Source organism: Rhea pennata, chromosome Z, assembly GCF_028389875.1.
Source record: "Rhea pennata isolate bPtePen1 chromosome Z, bPtePen1.pri, whole genome shotgun sequence".
NCBI lineage: Eukaryota > Metazoa > Chordata > Aves > Rheiformes > Rheidae > Rhea > Rhea pennata.
In genome coordinates this window covers 58428777-58448283 of record NC_084702.1, presented here as the reverse complement: position 1 = coordinate 58448283, position 19507 = coordinate 58428777, and the positions used below count along the sequence as shown (strand labels likewise).

The following is a 19507-nucleotide window of genomic DNA, read 5'->3' as shown; positions in this document are numbered from 1 at the left end:
AATCCTGTGCCTTCATCTGATATATTTAATCACTTCACTGAGGGAAAGCTGATATTGATACACTGCAAATGCTCAGCCAAGTACCCTAACCCAAAGAAAATGACGCAGTTGTTGAGAAAGTACTCATAGGGAGAGGACTGCTTTGGAGGGAATGATTGCCTTCACTTTTATTTAGGAATTGCTGGAATGACTACAGACCAGGCCAGTGTTGGCAAATGTCATATAGGCATAGCAGATGTGTTCACTTATCCTCACTGAACATGCCATCAGCCCCACGTTGCTTCCTCTATCCATCTAAAAATGCATCTCTGCAAGGCAGCCCTGAGCAGTTATACATCAATGAAAGCCAGGCTTGTCTGCTCTTTGCAGTTCTTGTAAGGGAAAAAAACATACAAAAGGCTACTGAAAAACTAATGAAAACACTTTTGCTTTGGGTCACAAGCAGAAAAACCTGGAATCAAAGCAAAAGAGCTTCTTTTTATTTTGTCTTCAGTCTGCAGAATCAGTGGATAATCTGAGTGAGAACAATGTGAACTGACAGCATCACTGGTGCATGCACATGGCTCGGGGCAGAGCTGAACCTGGATGCAGTGGCAAGCAACCTCATGCCATCAGTGATCTCTAAGGAGATGTGCTCCTCACAGAGAGCTACAGGCCACAAAAATCTCTTCCCCCACATCTTCCCCATGCTTCACATGGGCAGGCCAGATCTACCTAATTTAACAGGCACTAATCTTCCAGTAATATCAAGGTTTACCCTGAAAACTGAAGAAACTGAACTGCCACAAATATGTTTGCTGTAGCAGTACCAGCAAAACAATAATGCACATACAAAAGCAAAGAAAAGCATAAGCATTTTCATGCCCCATTTTCATGCAAGCAAGCTAGGTTTGCCTTGCTGTCAGCTGAAGTGTTTTGTTATGAGCACAGATACAGAGAAGAACATTTTTACCTGCTGACATTAGTTTTGAGAAGCCCTGGCCAAAAAAAAAAAAAAAAAAAAAAAAAAAACAAAAACTCTCTGTGGCTGGTGCCTGCTTTCAGAGAATAATATTTGACATGTTACTGCAGGTAGCAAAAGCATTATGAAAGAGCCTTATGTGCAGTTAGATGGATTTGGCTGAATTCAGCTGATATGTAAGGACTGCAAGTTTTTTGTTGGTAAGAAGACAGGAATCAAAGGAGTTTGACCCTCAGTTTATACAGTCATATGTGAGAGAGCCAGTGTAAACTTTGTTATTTCAAACATACCTTTGAATTTGGCCCACTGTATTTATTTATGTTGGATCTTCCCTCAGGACACTTTGAAGAATCATCATATTTCGTGGCAGTGTTTTACTTTCAATGGATTACATTGAGAAGGTTGGAGAATTGGAAATAACTCCTTGAAGTTCCTTTCATGGTTCTTTTTTTAACGCTTCCCATTCCTTCCCCTTGAATTGTAAAGACAATTTGCTCAGCCTTTAAGGAAGAAATTACACCATTATTTAGCAAAGGCACAATGTCAGAAGCATGTAACAAGTTAAACAATACCATCTCCTTATTTCAGTAAAATATACATTTATGTCATTTCAAATTTCTGACTTTTAATTTTCCATTTTTGTAGTTGTAACGTTTTGGAAGCTGCACTGTAGCTTCTTTGGCTTATGCACTGCAGAATGCTTCCACAGTAAAACAACTTTGCTTGACAGTAGCTTCATTTTCCTATAAAATTAATCAGAGCACTATTCAAAATGAGACCAGTTTGGGAATGTCCTCACCATGTTGTCTCCTAGCACATAAATTTTATCATTCCCTGTCATGACAACTGCTTGCTTGCCCACTGCTCTTTCTAATAAGTTCCTAGATGAACACTTGACTGATTATCGTCTGTGAAATCAGAGTGTCAGATCCTCAGCTGAATGAAAAAATACTGAAACCTCACTGTGGGTTCTGCTGATTGCTGCAGAATATCATGAGACTTACAGTGCTTGGACCTTCTTCATGGTGGTTTTGTGAATGTTTCAGGAAAATGTGATACAAATTTCCTGTAGTTCTTTCATGGTTCCTGCATTTGCATTCATCTCACTTTTAAGAACCAGCTACATAGCTGGAAATATTAAGTTGTCAACACAAAAGCACCTTAAAGTCATACACAGGTTAGGCCAAAGTCCCTCCAAAAGGATCACATTAGGGAACAAAGTTACAGGCAGATACCACAGAGCAGGTGAAAACAGGCAAATTAGAATCACTTGCTTTGTTTTCTTAAAGCCTTTCATCCCAATAAGAACTGATGCACTTGCATTCCATGTTTGAATATTGTAGTACTGCCAAAGGAGATAAGCAGACACACCTTGAAATGTTTTAAAGGACTAATGAGAGGTTATTAACAGTTTTTAAATGAGGTATGGCTCAGACATAAAGCAGAGGACGTTTTCATTTTCTCTTTTCCTGCCCAGTGTGCCCATCTCTCTTTCTTCTTCACTCTTTCCAGGGAATTAACCATGTTGAGATTTAAGTACTGATTAAAAGAAGCTTGATTTCATGGAAGGTGGAAGATTCCCTATTATGTCAAGTGCGACTCTGACACTATGGCCCTAATTTTTGGAAGAAAGAGCAATGTATGGGAAAACTTGCTAACTGTTGCTCAGGGCTCAGCTGTGGCTGGGCTTTAGGCCTTTTTCTAAGAGGGAGAAAAAAAGGGAGGAGCAGGCCAGACCACTGCTTTTGACTTTTCCAAAGCATCAGGAGGAAGAAAGCCAGTGTATTAATATGATAAAGCATTCTGAAAATAATAACTGTTACCTCCGATCACAAACTTCTGGGCAGTGGGATGGGAGAGAATGAAAAGGCAGTTGTGCTGCCTCCTAAGATCTGGGGTGGTTTGGGAGCAACAAAAGAAGAAATTCTATCAGAGCAAACAGAAGCTTATTGAGGTCTGGGGAAAGAGAGGTGGCCAGAGCAGGAGAGAATAAAGTTCCTTGCTTAACTGCACAACTTTTGATGCTGCTGATCTGTGACTTGCTGCAGTACAGCTTTCCTGTATTCTTCTGCAAGTATCCTGCCAGACTGTAGGTCCTGTATTTGTCTGGGGGGAACTATTGCAACTATTGACTGCAATAGTCACCTACTACAACAGTCAAACTGCTCAGATACTCAGCAGTGCTTGGGCTGCTGCTTCTAACGCTTGAAAAGCTACTGCCTTCACTCCTGGAGCCAGACAATGTTATTGCAGAAGTGGGAGAGGGACACTCTGGAATAGTGCATGCAAAGAAAGAAGATGTTAGTCATCATTGCTATGAAGCAGAGACATTATTGGGAAAAGACTAGTAGACACTGTGAGCTACTCCATTCCCCTGAGTTCGAGGGCAGGGAGCAATCCAAAGATGACAGAATCATAGAATAGTTGCTGGCCTTTACTACTATCACCAAATGTTGTGAAGAGATGTAGAAGACAATTAAAACCAGATCTTACTTTTCTTCCAGAACTGAGAGGCTAACAAAATATAAAGAATGTTCCTATCAAATGTAGGATTCCCTCCTTCCTTGCATCTTCCTCCACCACATTTTTATATTTAAGAATCACACAGAATCACAGAATAGTTAAGGTTGGAAGGGACCTCTGAAGATCATCTAGTCAAATCCCCCTGCTCAGGCAGGGTCATCTAGAACATGTTGCACAGGTTCATATCCAGGCAGGCCTTGAATATCTCCAGAGAAAGAGACTCCGCAACCTCTCTGGGCAACCTGTCCCGCTGCTCTGTCACTCTTAAAGGAAATAATTTTTTCCTTGTGTTCAGATGTAACTTCCTGTGCTTCATTTTGTGCCCACTGCCTCTTGTCCTGTTGCTGGGCACCACTGAGAAGAGTCTGGCACCACCCTCCTGACACCCTCCCTTAAGATATTTGTAGGTATTGATCAGATGCCCTCTCAGTCTTCTCTTCTGCAGGCTAAACAGGCCCAGCTCTCTCAACTTTTCTTCACAGGGGAGATGATCCTGTCCTCTGATCATCTTCGTAGCCTATGCTGGACTCTCCAGTAGCTCCGTGTCTCTCTTGTACTGGGGAGCCCAGAACAGGACACAGTATGAGGCCTCACCAGGGCTGAGTAGAAGGGCAGGATCACCTCCCTTGACCTGCTGGCAACACTCTTCCTAATGCACCCCAAGACACCATTGGCTTTCTTGGCCACAGGGCACATTGCTGGCTCATGGTTAATTTGTTGCCCACCAGCACTCTCAGCTCCATCTCCGCAGAGCTGCCTTCTAACAGGTCAGCGCCGAACCTGTACTGCTGCATGGGGTTATTTCTCCCTAAGTGCAGGACATTGCATTTGCCTTTGTTGAACCTCATGAGCTTCCTCTTTGCCCAACTCTGCAGCCTGTCCAGACCTCTCTGAAGGCGGCACAGCCCTCAGCTGTATCAGCCACTCCTCCCAGCTTGGTAGCATCAGCAAACTTGCTGAGGAGGCACTCTGTCCCTTCATCCAAGTCACTGATGAGTAAGTTGAACAAGACTGGATCAAGTACTGACCCCTGGGGGACACCACTAGCTACAGACCTCCAACTCGACTTTGTGCTGCTGATCACAACCCTTTGAGCTCTGCCTTTCAGCCAGTTCTCAGTCCACTGCACTGTCCACTCACCTAGCCTGCACTTCCTGAGCTTGCCTATGAAGATGTTATGGGAGACAGTATCAGAAGCACTTCTGAAGTCAAAGTAGACAACATCCAATACCCTCCCCTCATCTACCCAACCAGTCATTACATCAGAACAGATTGTCCTTGTGAGAAGATGTCTATGAAACACCCTGCTTAATTACATGAGTGACAGTCACAAACTGCAAAGCTGGCCAGATACCCTATACACCCAGTTCATCCAATATGTAATTTAAGCCAGGCCATTTATTCAGTTCAACTGCATACGAAATAGAGCGATTCTGTACAGGAATGCACAGGATCAGGAAAAAGGCCTTAAGTTGTGTTAATTCATGTTTTCACATGCTTCTTCCACTTGTAGGGAAGTAGAGTATGCTGGGGATTTCTTTGTCCAACTGCTTTAGGTAGCTTCAAATTGCTATCTGCTAGATAAATGCAATAAATCTCAAGCTCATTTAAAGGTAGAGCAAGCCAATTTCTCTGATAAGCAAATCAGCCTCCACAAAGTTATTTCCTTTTGATTCAGTCTCATTTGCACAGTGAAAAAGCAAATCATGTGGCACTTAATGACAGAGCAGGATAAGGAGTGAATAATACAGCAGTTTAATATTTCTTCCATTGCCCACAGATGCAGACAAAAAAAACCAAAAAACAAAAACAAAAACAAAAAAAAAAAAAAAAAACCCAGATGCTGAGCTATGTGGTTGGCTAGGCAAAGACAACTACATTATCCTTGGTTTAAACACTAGTTCTTATTTCTCTTTACTCTCACCTCATTTCTGTTTTCATGTACTTTGTTTTAGCATGTACCAGCACTAGGGTCTATACAGTATTATCTTTAATCTCTTGCGAGGTACTGATCTGGCATGGGTGGCAACATCCTCCATTGACTAAAAACAGACAGGGAAAAAGTGAGCCAAATCCAGCTGTGCAGGGAGGATGGAGCCTGAGGTAATGCGGAAGGAACCTTCTAGGTTACAGGGTAGCAGCAACCGACAGGTCAGCACGGTGGTTGGCCAAGGAGCACTCATATCCAGAGCAGGCAGGAGAGACCAAGGTAGGACAGGGAGTACGTTTGGTCCCTTTGCAAAGAGGCAAGAACAGCCCTTTTATGCATCGCCTGCCCTGGGCACAGGTCTGTCGAGATGGGGACACAGAACTGCTGGATACAGCAGTCAGGACTTCCTGGCTATCAGGTCATTCTCTCTGCCTTTCCTGCCAGGTACTAGCTCCTCTTCAACTGAAGAGCTTAGGTTGTTGATTAATGAGAATCAAGCCACGTAGAGGGCATAAAACCCTACATTAGAATGCTGGTTTATGACACCATTTATTAGGCAATTGCTCAACATCAAAAAGAGACAGCCCGATGTAGCACTTTCATTACCTGGTTTTATTATACTGAAGGATTTTATAGAGCGTGCACTCCCAGCTGAAAAATGTGATTTTTGAATGGCTTCTTAACTCTCCAAGGGTGTTTCCACTCTCAGGTTTCTGGAAATGAGTCTCGCATTCAGAGCACCTCCAGGAAAGACTTTGACTTCTGTGTCTACACAGAAAAGGAGGGGTTATCATATGGGAGAGGGAAAGTCAACTCACACCTTCACATGATTTTGGAGGGAAAAGCACTCCATCAGTTTCCTTTAGGTCTGAGCTTCCTTAATATATTGACAGTCATACTCATTTCCATACTCATACCACGATATCTTGGTTACATTTCTAGAGGCAGCGTAAGAGCCAAGGAAGAACTCATGTTCACCATCATCTCCCCCAGAAAAAGGAAGAAATGGACAAAACAAGTACACTGGTGTTTGAGCGATTCGAGTGCTCAACAGGACAGTGCTACTGACCCAGGAGGAAGGGACACAGCCAAAGAGCAACACTAGCCATGCACAAAATACACTAACACATTTAAATCTGTAGGTATGCGCAAATGTATACATATACATATAGGCATATGCTATAAAACATGAGCTACAGGTAAAAATAGATTTAGAGATAGAACAAAGGAACAAACTATAAGGAAGGAGAACAGGGAAAGGAAACTTTGAAAAGGGGTAGAGAGGCCTGGCCCAGGCTGTTCAAGCGCTACAGAAATGTCACTTTTTGCCACTTTACTCGGGGGGATATAAGAAGGTAAGCATTACATTATGAAATAGATGAAGAACGAGTCATGCTCGTTCTTATGGTCAACTACCAATGTCTGCTGAGCCAGCTGATATTAAAAGTTTTGTCTGCATAATTTCCCAGTCCATTGCACTTAGGGTGACACAAGTTATGAGCAATCAGATCTCATGCTTCGGAGTATGAGTCGATCACGTGTGGGAGTCAGAAAGGAATTTCCTTCCCCTGCTCGGCCGAGGGGCCCTGGCGGTGCGGGTGCCGGTCCCCTGCGGCTGACCCGAGCGGCGCGCGGCTCTCAGCCCGCCCGGCTGCGCTCGCGCTCTCTGCGATGGCCGGGGAAGTGACTGCCTCATTGCGAAATCCTAGCACGGGCGAAGACACGGCAGGCAGCGTTGCCCCTCCAGGTTTTTATGGGAGAGGGGGATGGGAGAGAGACGGAGCACAATGTGAATTCGGATCTGAGCCCTGCTGTTCCTGGATCTGGATTCTTTTAAGTGTTTACGCTTGATGTTTCCCAGAGCAGGAGGAGGGGAGAGACAGACAGGAATCTGGATTTGTCTTGTCATACTTTGCCTCCTATCAGTAAATACAGGGACTTTCAAGTCAGCTTCTCAACAGGAACAGAAATGAACACAGCCCTCTCAAAATATTTCCCTATGGCCACTTGGGTATTTACAGCAGTCTTGGTTCCTTGAAAGAGCACACAGGCAACTTCATCTCACCAGAAACCCCCAGCGGTGACCTCATTGCTCCTTTTATGAGGAGCAGCTCTATTCACTCACGGCTACTCAACAGTAGCGGCTTGCAACTCACTTGCCTTTCCTTCCCCAGCCTCTAAATGTCACTGCAAGGTCACAGCCCAACACTTAAATATGGCCCAGAGACCGGGCTTCTGGAAGAGAGGTTTCTAAGAAAGACTGGATAACTCAGACAATTCAAAGCCAGTGGTTTCATGTACACAGTACCTTTAACAGCTAGAAAGTTTGGTTGCTGATTCGCAATTTTAACTCTTTCCACAGAAAGTTTCATCATGGGTGCTTTTCCACTGAGGGCCTTTAAAGCGCAAGGCACTTTTGACCTGAGCAGTATTGCAACATCCTCTCCCTTAAATAGCCACGAGCCCTTATCATTCCCATCCCTCTATTTTATTCCAATGAGACTTTACCCCTCTGCTCCTTTGGCATATTTTGGCAGACAGGGGGGTGTTAATTAGTCAGACTGCATTTTTAGTGGAAGTCTGCTGCAAATGTCTTGTTTTTCTAAATCTGACCTGTTGAGTGATTCATGAGATCCATATTAATATATGGCACAGTACAGCTTCACTGGTTAGCATCCTAAATCTGCCAGATGGCTCAGTAAAAAGATAAGCAGCAGGAGAAAATTCACTTTCAAAAATAGCATTGAGACAGCAGCATCCATTAGCCTGAAGTTCACAACATAAAACTACCATGCTATGGTATTTTCAAATACATTGCACTCTCAACTAGGATGCAGGGGAAGATCAAATTTAGAAAAGAAGGGTTTTAAATAAAAGTTCAATTCAAAATTATAGTGTACTCTCTGAAGTTATGTTCCTGTAATAAATTTAGAAACAAGAGCAGAATAGAAAATTTACTACCATTCTCAGGTAACATGCAGCGTAGTCAGTGGACATCCCTGCACATGCTGTTTCACATACAGACTTCCAGGAAAAACAGGGGCAGGGACTAGGTCTTCTTTTTCTGTTTATTATACAGAGCTAAGAACATTGGAGATGTGTGAAAAACTATAAATCTTGATATGTGGGCCATCTGGCTCAGATGGCATGACAGCTCATATCAATAGTTTTGTGTACTCACTGGTTGTCTCCTGGTTTCCAAGTAATGACTATCTCTGTGGCCAAATTTTCAGATCCCTGCTTCCAATGAGGCACACAAATAATTGCCTATTCAGATGTGCTCTGCTCATAACAGCTTCCATTCTCACATGCCTTGCCAGATTTTTAAAAGCATTTGGCAATAATAGTCTATCAATAGCCCAAAGATAGTTGAGAGAGATATTGTGGCCAAAACTTTTCTGGTAGAAAATGTACAGTATCTCCAACTTTTAAAATTAATTTCAATCAGACTAACGTGTTTACATCAGAATCCGAGGAAGAAAAAAACTGCATATGCAATTTTTTTAAAAAAAAGATTATTACTTTTGTTTTGCTTCCAGAAGGATTTTATTTTTCTGTTCAGTGATATTTCCCTGTGAAATTCCATCCAATATTTTGTTTAATTCTGCAAAATGTTCACAACTGAAATGCGATACTGTGTGAAATATTAGCAACACATTACCTCTTTTGAGTTCAAACTACAACAAAAATATTTTCTGAAATTATTCAGTTTGCTGAAGATATTGAAATAATATATTTGTTGTTAACCTAGGCTGATTTTTTTCCCAGTTGTTAGAAAAACTTGTAGTTGTTGGAACTACTACAAACTAGAAAATCAGTTATTCAAATTGCTTGAATATTGTTTTTTTTTTAATTTGTCCGCACTTTTAGATAAGTTTATGATGATACAGAGAAAATTTAGTCCCACTCATGTCTCAGAAAATATAGTTCTCTGGAAGGGCCAGTGTGAGACAGAACTCCACACCTCAGCAGGTCATTATCTCTGTCCAGAAGCATAAGGACAGACTGTCATTTTTACTCAGATAATGGAAGTATAATGGCAACACTATTTAAATATGTCCCAGCAACACTATTTAAGTATGTCCTGTTCTTACTACTGTGTTTAAAAAAACTCGCTTAAGGAGACAGGATGGGTTTTGCATATGTACTTGTCATATTATGCAACAAGATACAGGACACTGCATTAGTCATATTCCTTATTGGTGACATTTTCACCAGTTCATTTGGCTGAGTATTTAGACTCTTTTTACAGTTAAAAGGAAATTATTATCATATTCCATGTATATTCTCTTTTCAGAGAAAAACAGAACAATGCAATGAACTTTGTTTTAGTGACAGAAATATGACGCTGAATATAGGAAAAATATTTTGTGCTGCATTATAATCATTAACCTTCTTGTAATATATCTGACAACTATCTTCCCAGACACAGAATCTGGTCTACATATACCTCTAATTGTGTAGCGACTATTATGCTCTTTGGGCATAATCTGGAAACCTTCCTATGATTCTTTTCTTCATATTAGTTTTTGACTGACTTGTAAGAATATTGAATATTTGATAAAATTTAGCAATATCTCCTTGTGAAATGCACAGGGTTTCAGCTCAGAGTCAGGAATCTCTGGCTCTGTCAGTGCAGCACCGAGCTTTGGCTCTTGGCTCCATGGCAGGGGTGTGAGAACCCTGGCAGTCAGGAACTTCCAGTCCCTAAGGAAAATGCAGCTAGGAACTGTCAAAAAGCTACCAATTTCAAAATTATCACTTTCCAAATATCTCTTAATGAGAAAAAAAAAAAGCAGGTTTTCTCTTGAAAAGAAATTTTCTTCGAAATGTTGGGGCTTTCTTTGGTCTGAAAGTTTTAACTTTCAGATAACTTCATCATTTTGTTGCTTGTAATTTAGTTCCACATTTGTGGACAAATGCACTTCTCTATCTCAAGGGGTTCTTCTGTGAGGATAAATAAATACTACCTTGCGAAGCAGTCAAATAAGACAGAGCTGGCAGGGTTACCAGAGACAGAAAAGAATTGCTCTTCTCATCTATAGTAAAAGTGTATACTGTGTTATGAATAATACATAAAATGGAAAGAAGATTACATAAAAAGAGGAAAACAGTAGAATTGCACACATACATTTGTATAGAATTGCAATGGGGAGAGAGCAACACAACAGCCTGAATTTCAGGTCTTTTGATATTCTTCAGGATGAAGTAGATGACCCACTATTAAAAATATTCATAGGCAGTCTCAGGATTTGTTGGATCCACACATGTGCCAACATCTTTGACTAACATCAGACTTTAGCTTTCAGTAGCAAATAGATATTTGAGTTGAAAGCCAGTTGAAAACCTTGTTGGAAGACTACATTTGCTGATTTTTCAGAAAGTTTGGGCATCTTTAAAGTCATATGATATTCATGGGGAAATGTGGATTCTCAGCACATTTTGAAAATTAAACAGCCTGAATTTGGAGGTAAGAAATTCATTAGAAAAAGAAGATATTTTTAAAAGTCTTTTCATTGAAATGTGCATGAAACATCAAAATATGTTCTCAAATAGAGAAGCAGCATTGTATTGTTACACAAATGTGGCAGGTAAGAGCTGATTCATTGACTAGGAAAACAAGATGGAACGAGAGACACCACTGAGAAAATTACATCCATTCAAAATCAGAATGCAGTATGTAAAGTATTTGAGTTTGAGTAGGTAGAACAAGCATTAGAGCAGATACTAGCTAATTACTCTCCAATTCTTTGACATATGGGCTTGCTAACATGGACTGTAAATAAGCAGAATGATTTTTATTCAAGAAGTACTGGATTGCATCTCCCTGGGAGCCAACAACTCTGCCTGTGAAAGGGACTATGAAGTACTGAAGACCTTCAGAAAGCAATAGCAAACACACAGCTGGTATAATGTCATACAAACCTAATGCACCCAAATTGTGTGTGACATAGTTTGGATTTCACATAGGGGAATATATGGTGCACAATGGACAAGTCCAAAAAACACACCTTCTGGAAGCAGGAGGTGACAACCACAGGCTAAGGTCTCCATGTCTGAGTGGCTTTTGTAATACGTGCCCAGGCCAGGTGAGGTGGCTTGGTGAGCACCTACTGTGCCTGTGCGGTGGAGAGCTTGGAGGTGCCTGGAGCACTGGGATGCCTTGCCAGGGAGATTCCTCCCAGCCGGCCTTGGCAGAGAACTACCACCTGCACACTGCTGACAATCAGGACATCATGACTCTGAAGGAAAACAGAGTATAAACCAATTGGGCTGTATGAAGCATCCCAGCCAGGCATTATCTCCAGAAAAAGTGGCATTGCCTGAACACAGTCCTAGAAAACTCAGTTAGAAGTGAAGAGTTTTCTTGAGTTTCCCCAACAGTAGTAGTTTTACTTCACTGTTACTTTTTAAAATGAAGGCACAAAATAAATAAAAGGGGAGGGGGGGACTGAAAAAGACAGAAAATAAAAACAAAAGAAAAAAGCAGAAAGGCTTTGCAAGAGAGCAGAGTCAAGACTACACATGCTGCATGGGTAAAAAGAGAAGAACTCAAGATGGCACAAGAAAGTCCTGATAGTTTTCCAAAAGTCAGAGTGAATAAAGGTGTTAAAACATGCAGAGATGAATGGAGCAAGTGAAGATCCCATGGCAAGCACAGACAAAGAGAAATGCATTGCCAGTACATCCTGCCTTCTCTTTAGGGGCTTTCAAGGACACCAGAAAAGAGAACAAGCAAGTTCATTGAGGAAGAAAAAATTCCACCAGTCCCTCATTGATCCAGGAAGACTGCCCATGGCAAAATGCCTCTGAGTCATACCAGTCTACAGGAAACCTGTCCAAAGGAGGCTACCTCAGCCCAATTACTGACATTACTGGGTAAGGAGCCTCCTGTATGTGATCAAAACAAGGGGACCCTAGTGCAGGGCTCCATACCTGCAATGAGAATAGAGCCTTCTATGAGCACTGCATGAGAGGGGTCTGTGCATGGGTCTGCTGTTGGGTTTGTAAAGTGAGGAATGGAATAGGAAAGTTCTGGAAGGACAGTGGGAGCCTAACTTATAAAAATATTGGCACCAACCTCAGAGATTTTTGCTAAGCTCTTTCTTTTTCTCCTTTGCCATCCATGCTATTTATGTACCTGTCCCCCCCAAAAGCTCTTGCTGATTACCATTGCTTCTTTCTTCTGCATCCCCTGCAATTCCCCCTTAGGAGAAGGGGCCCACACCTGAGTGTGGGCCTGCTGCTCTGCAGATGAATTAGACAGTGATGTGCCCTGAATCCTGCCCACACAGTCAGGGCCTGGCCTTGCCAGCTGAACACAAGACATTGCTTTGGCTGCTTCATTTTCAATAGCTGCCTGCTGGGAGACAGGCTCCTGATGGATCCTCCATCTAGCTGAGCTAGGGATATCCAGAGTGACTTGGATACCACCTTGCAGGTCGATATAAACTAACCCATTGCCAGCTGCATTACTCTTCATGACACTTCCCAGTGGTGGGGTGCACAAGCTGGGCCATCCCCACACACAGGTCCAGGCTCTGTGAGACCCGAGTTGTAGGGAGCTGTGGGTAGCAAGCCTGTAAGAAGCCCAAAGGCTCTGGGCCCCGTGCAAGCAGCTGCTGGGCCTTTCTGGGGGCTGAATTCTGGTCATTTTGTCTGCAAAGCAAAAGAGCATAATGCAGTTGGGCATCACTCTTGTATCTATTTTAGAGACAGGATATGCAGTGATCATTTGAATTATAGGGCAGGAGAGAAAGTAAGACACTAAAATTGAAGTGTCAAATAGCTAACTTCAGCCAGCTACTTTGGCAGATTGAGCTCAGATTCAAATCTGAGACTAGCCCTTTATTCTTCATCTCTTCATCATTTCACTTCATGCAACTTCTTCAGCAGGAAGAACTCCTGCTGTGACATGAAGCTCCATTCACATAATCTAGACTCTCCTCCAGTATCAAGGATACTCTTTTTTTTTTTTTTTTTTTTTTTTGGTAAGACTGAAAAATGCCAGTTTTTAGAGGTGATGCAAACAGTCTGTTATCTTTAGCAACAATCAGCAATTAGCTTTTGATTCCTGTAACTACTTACATTGATTTGTCATGGCGCATAGACTTGAGGCTTTCTTCCCAAGAAGGATAGGAAACATCATCATCATCATTATATTTGCTGTTTTTTAAGATGAAAGCTTAGGTTCACATGTATTTCCTGGTCTCCACAGCTGGCAAGGAGGGACTGGGGAAGGAGGAGACTGGGGAAGGGAATGGGGAAAAACAGAAGAGGCTGCAGAATACAGGAGCTGCAAAGATTCACTGGTTGATGATGATGAGGCTATATGGAAAAGCTGAGATGAAAAGATTATTCATTGCTGCAGCTTTGCTGATATACTTTTGGATGTCCCCAAACTTACTCCTGTCACAGTGGCAGAAGGGATTTCTTCACCTCACTACCTGACTTGTATTTTTAAATGCAGACTGTATTAGGTGTTGAGAAGTGCTTCATCTAAAAATTGAATAATCACTGGGCTAATACCTTATCCTAGAAGAAACTGAGGAACAGTCTGTTCCAAGTCCCTAGGTCATGTGTTTTCTTAATTTAGAAATTTCCAGACTAAGACTGCGCTCAACTCAGAGACATTAAGTAGCAGCAAGCTGTAAACCGTGACCCACTTGCTATCAGTCATATTATCTGGTTTAAAAGAAAACAAGAAGCTGTCACATGGTATATTTTAGTATCACTTCTTCACTGTGGGATTGCATGAAAGCACTAGTTCCTTGGAGCACTATAGTACAAGAGGTAAATGCCTGGCAGCTAAGTGATCTCACAGCTTACTAAGGTATAGAGACTGCACTTGTTTCCTACAGCTGCAATGAAAATAGAGTGCCTTGTTTATCCATAAATGGCGTAACAGAATAGCGAGGGAAGGGGAAACACCACTGAAGAACTACCCAAAGCAACAGATTTCTCCTGTTATTAAGGGAAGTTATATGGAATTAAACAGAATCAGAGAGTGACAGCACAGATCAGTCCTGCTGTCCATCACAAACTGCACGGCACTGGTGCAATCGGGCTCATTCACAGAGGCTGCCCGGGGACTGTGTGAGTGCTCCTCACAGAACAGGACCCCCTTCTCTGGGCTGTCCTCGAGGATCCTTCCCCAGAGGCTACTGCACTGACCTATCTCCTAGAGTTTTTACTCTATGCTTCTTACGGTTTGTATTCTAGCTCCATAGACAGTTTTTTTCCCCTGTTTTCTATCAATGACTGCTCTCAAATACTTATCAGACTTTATTTCCTCATCAGAGAGGTGTAGGCAGTACAACAAGCACAATGCCAATAATGTGGTATTATCTGTGACTTATGGATGTTTATTTTAGTATCTGCCAAAATTGTGGGTTTTTTTCTGCTTGGCATAATGCTTTGGCAGACTTTTGACATCAAAAAGAGATAGCTAAGCTTTATCTATGCCTCAATGAAAATCAAAAGATAACACTCCTTTGTAAACTTGGAAAGCCATTACCACTCAATGCTATACAAAAATTAAAATACAAAGAATAGGGCAAAATAAAGTCACCTCATGCTTTCCAGCATACCTACAAAAATATTAGTGTTCTGTTTTTAAGATCACATAACAGTATAACTTTGCTAACAAACATTAGTTTTACCAATGCATGTAAAAAGACTGTATTTAAAGAATTTCAACCTAACTGATGAATATTCTGCAGTTCTAAAAGTTTACTTTCAGTTTTCTGATTTTTTGTCATCTAGGGATATTATTTAAAACTGAAGTCTCAGATGATTTCCAAATGTAAATATTGAAAAGGAGAAATAGAGACTTAATTTACCTAGCAATGGAGAAATTAGTGATATCTACTTGCCAAACTGTTTTCAATTTTGAATATATGTACAGAACGCAACAATCAAAATTTCCAGTTTCATGTGCTGAAATATCACTTGCAAGTCTGCCTGCATCTTTCAGAGTAATGTGGGGAAAAGGTCATAGAGATACCTAACAGACAGATTACATTCATAACAATAAATAAATGACATGAAGAAATCTAGCAAGCGTTGTGAAAAAATCTGCTCATCCAAGGCAGAAGACAAACAGAGTATCAGAATAAGAGAGTTTCAGGAAAAAAAGACTGTCTATGGAGCTATAATACAAACCGTAAGAAGCCTAGAGTAAAAAACTTCCATCCAAAATCCTCATTAAGTACCTAAATCTACAAAACATTGAAGTAAGTGAAGATCTTGGGACACATACAAAAAATATCTCCTACTCCATGTGATGTTTTTATCCCCTTCCTACAGAGCTACCATGTGGGCCCACGTGTGGAAAAGGAGAGTGACTGTGGATGTTATAAATGGACCTTCCTTCTATACAAATAAAAGTAATTCCAGCTAAAAGGAGCCCTCCGAGAGACAAGGGCAAGAGAAAAAATAACACAGACAGCATACTAGTATGCATAACACAAGGTTGTATTGTTTGAAGATGTTAGATATTTGATGGTCGTCGTCTCATATGCTCTCTCCTAGCCCCACCTGTTCGGGCAGTTTAACCATTCCACTTGCACGGCTCAGTGTCTCACATTCAGACCTTACAGTAAAGGTCTTAAGTTGATTTGCACTGGCAGGATCATATTTCATCAGTTCCAAGCACAAATAACAGGAACTCACATTGCCGTGGTAATTACCACAATCTCACCAGTGCCTGTTCCAGAGCTGCGAAATATTGCTGCTGTGTTTTTTTTAGAGTTGATCCTTGTGACCTGCAAACCTATGTTTCAAACAAGGACATGCTCTGGGCATGCTTTGAGAGTTGGTAGAAACTATATGGTTTTCAGCTGCTCTACCTCCATCCTCTGGTATTTTGGCATGCAGCTTTCTAGCCAGCTATCGTCCACTAATATTTCTGTGCAAAACCTTCAATACTGTATTCAGAAACTTTTCTTTTGAATAAGGGTGCATGAATCCAAAAAAGTGCATCTTGTGGACAAGGTGAAAGATATTTATCAGGTCAAGTGCACAGCAGAAGGACAAGAGGCCACAGTCACAAGTTGCAGAAAGGGAAATTCCAGTTGGATATAAGGGGAAAAATAAAATCACTGTAGGAGTGGTTTAAGCACTGGAACAGGTTTCCCAGAGATGATGCCAAATCTCTATCCTTGGAGAACTCCAAAATGTGACTGAACAAGGTCTTAAGTAAACTGAGCTCACTTTAAAGTTAATTGAGGCTGGACTAGATGTCCAAAGTAGATGATAACAGTGGGAGTTTTAAAATTTGATTTTAATTAAATAAGGTTTTATCCTGTATCTTAAGGTGTGGTAAAAATGAACATTATTTTTTTTTTGACTTTTAAGATAACAGTGTATACCTACTATGCACTGATTAATTTTTAGGCAGCAATGCTTAGTTTCATATCAACATCTAGATCTGCCATACTACTTTCAAGATTATTATTTGTGCCTGCAATTCTTTTTCTCTGACAAGTTTTAGTTAACATTTTTTGAAATTAATATGATTTTTATTATTTTATAACTTAGCCTGCAAGCAGGTAGTTTGGCTATATCTACCTCACCATGTCTGATTTCTCAGTCCAGTTTCTGTTTACAGTTCTGTTCATTTCTCTCTCTGGAAGATCTCCGTAAGGTACCATTTTTCAACATTGCATGTTTACTAACTAAGACTGGACTCAGCCCTATTCTCTGAACCCCTCTCTAGTTTTATCTGTTCTGTATCTAGGCTCTCAATTTTATTGAGATATCAGTTAAGTTTTTGCTGGTAAAATTTCTGTATGTCCTTAATCATGACTACTGTTCAATCATTCTATCAGTGAAAATGCCAGTGTAGAACATGCACTAAAATATGTTCTGCTAGTATATAGTTCTGTTAGATTTCCCAAAATGGAGATAGGCCACTAGACCAGTTTGACGGCCTCAGTGAACTGCTTTTACTGTATCAGAATTTCTTTTATTATTATATATATTATAGATATATTTTTTATATATATATATATATATATATATATGCAAAATTAGATCTGTAATTATGGCTCCTATTATCCCTCCCATTCTAATCTAGTGATAGATCTTCCCTATGGCATTTGGTTGCTTTTAGTAGAAGATAAGAAAGATAAGTTTAGGAAGATAAGTTATTAACTTGAATTGTCAACACACAATCACCTGACAATGAGTAGAAGGGGCAGACGATTAGCAGAAGTGGAAAAAGGAAATTGCTATACCTGTATATATTTAGATTCCAGTACAGGTGAAACAGTACATGTGAGCATGTATATGAAAAATCAAGAGAGAGCTGCCTGAGGGGTGGATGTATGTGCTCAGCAACATTATCTAGAGAAATCAATTTAGCAGGAAAAATAAAGGAAAAAGGCTTAGAATTAAAAAAACCCAACAGCAAAGTCAAAATGGAATCTGTTTTTGTATCAACCAGCTCAGTTTCATTTTTTTCTTTCCCAAATTTCTTTCACACTTACTTGACACTAACTGTTTGGGAGATACTGGGTTTGTCTGAGATTGCTTGGAGGCTTGAGCACTCCCTTATATTGGAAAATGCGGTTTTGGCTTAAGCAGTGGCAGTTTAGGTCATCCTGTAGCATGTGTGTGTGGGACCATAAAGAAACATCCAAAGAAGTTATATGAAACCACAAAACTGTCACAGAAGCTGTTCCAAATATGCAATTATTCTAAGAAAATATGAAAACAGGGTTCTGCTTCCAAGAACAGTTAGATGCAGAACAGAACCAAGCAGGGGAATCTGGATAGGTATATGCTGTCACCCATTTGGCCTTAGCAATCACTCTGAAGCAAACCATCACACCGTAGTTCTTCATACTGAAGCTGGAGTTTTGATCCAGTGTAAGAGGAGGAGGGAGAAGTATTAAATTTTATTTTCCTGTTTTAACACTCCATGGAAAAAGAAACAATTTTTAAAGATTCTTACAGCAACTTCTTAATAACACAGCACAGAGTTAAATAAAACCCACTAGACTTAAATCAAGCCTTCTGTGAACTGAGCCTCTAGGCTAAACTGAATCTGGCCAGAACAGATTTCTGTTTGAAATATGCTTCTCCAGATGGCTTAAATTCTTCTGTGCTTCAGTACCAGACTGCTATCCAAGCCAAACTTCCAGCTTAAACCCTTTCAAAGTTGGAGCAAACTATATTGCTCCTACACCTCACCTTTAAATAAACCATCAGTCATCAACCACCTGCAGAGGCAAACTGCACTTTCATGCTACTATACTGTTTCTGACCTCTTAACAAAAAAATAAGAAAGTGTGGGAAGCATTAAAGCAGAGATGCTGCTATAGACCTGGTACGCCCATCTAAGTTACTTTTTGAGCTTATTCGTATGGTTCCCCCTGGGGCTGGAATACCCTGCTCACTTTTCTGCTACAGGCCCTTAGGGCACATCCACAGCATTTGAGGTATGCCTGCGCTGCAAACAGCTCTCCTACAAGCCATCATGGCATGTCTCCCCAGGCCATTTTAGCACTTGCACTAGCTCTAATTCATCTGCACCACTTCATTGCACCATGAAGAGCTACACAAGCGCTCTCACCTGAGACGAGACCTCATGGTTTCTAGCCTCTCATAGCAAAAAAAAAAAAAAAAAAAAAAAAGGAAAAAAGGGGTGGGGGGGGGGGGGCAAAGAGGGAGAGGGAAGAGAGATCTCTGAGCCAGAGATCGGTTCTCAAAGCTCGCAGCCCTTCATTCCTGCTGCCCCTCTCAGGCAGTGGTAGCACCTGTCTTGTGCCTATACCTCATATCCCACACAGGTTTGATTGGCTGGCATCCATTTCCACAGAGGTGTGTATGTGCATGCATATGTGCATGTGTGCATATGTATATATGCATACATAGAAGGGTAATTTTCAAGGGAAGGTTCCTCCTTGGTGTGCTGACTGGGCTGTAGGGAACAAGCCACCCAGTGTCAAGTAAAACGTGCTTCATTCTCAACAGGATATGAAAAAAGTTATTTCTATCTAGGACAGCATGTGTTTACTTTCCTCACTCTCACAGGCCATTGGCAAAGAGGCCTCAGAGCCAGCTCTGTGCCCCCTGTTCTTCCAGAA

The 19507-nt window shown here is 41.1% G+C and overlaps 1 protein-coding gene across 1 annotated transcript in view; it reads right to left on the bottom strand.

Annotated features, from left to right (window-relative positions):
• Window positions 1-1397: 1397 nt before the first annotated feature.
• The window catches only part of LOC134153931 (collagen alpha-2(I) chain-like), a 94298-nt gene continuing 76188 nt past the window's right edge, over window positions 1398-19507 (bottom strand). The window contains exon 4 of the mRNA XM_062600500.1: window positions 1398-1461. Within this exon, the coding sequence (XP_062456484.1) occupies window positions 1398-1461 (64 nt within the window). The remainder of the gene's footprint in view (window positions 1462-19507) is intronic.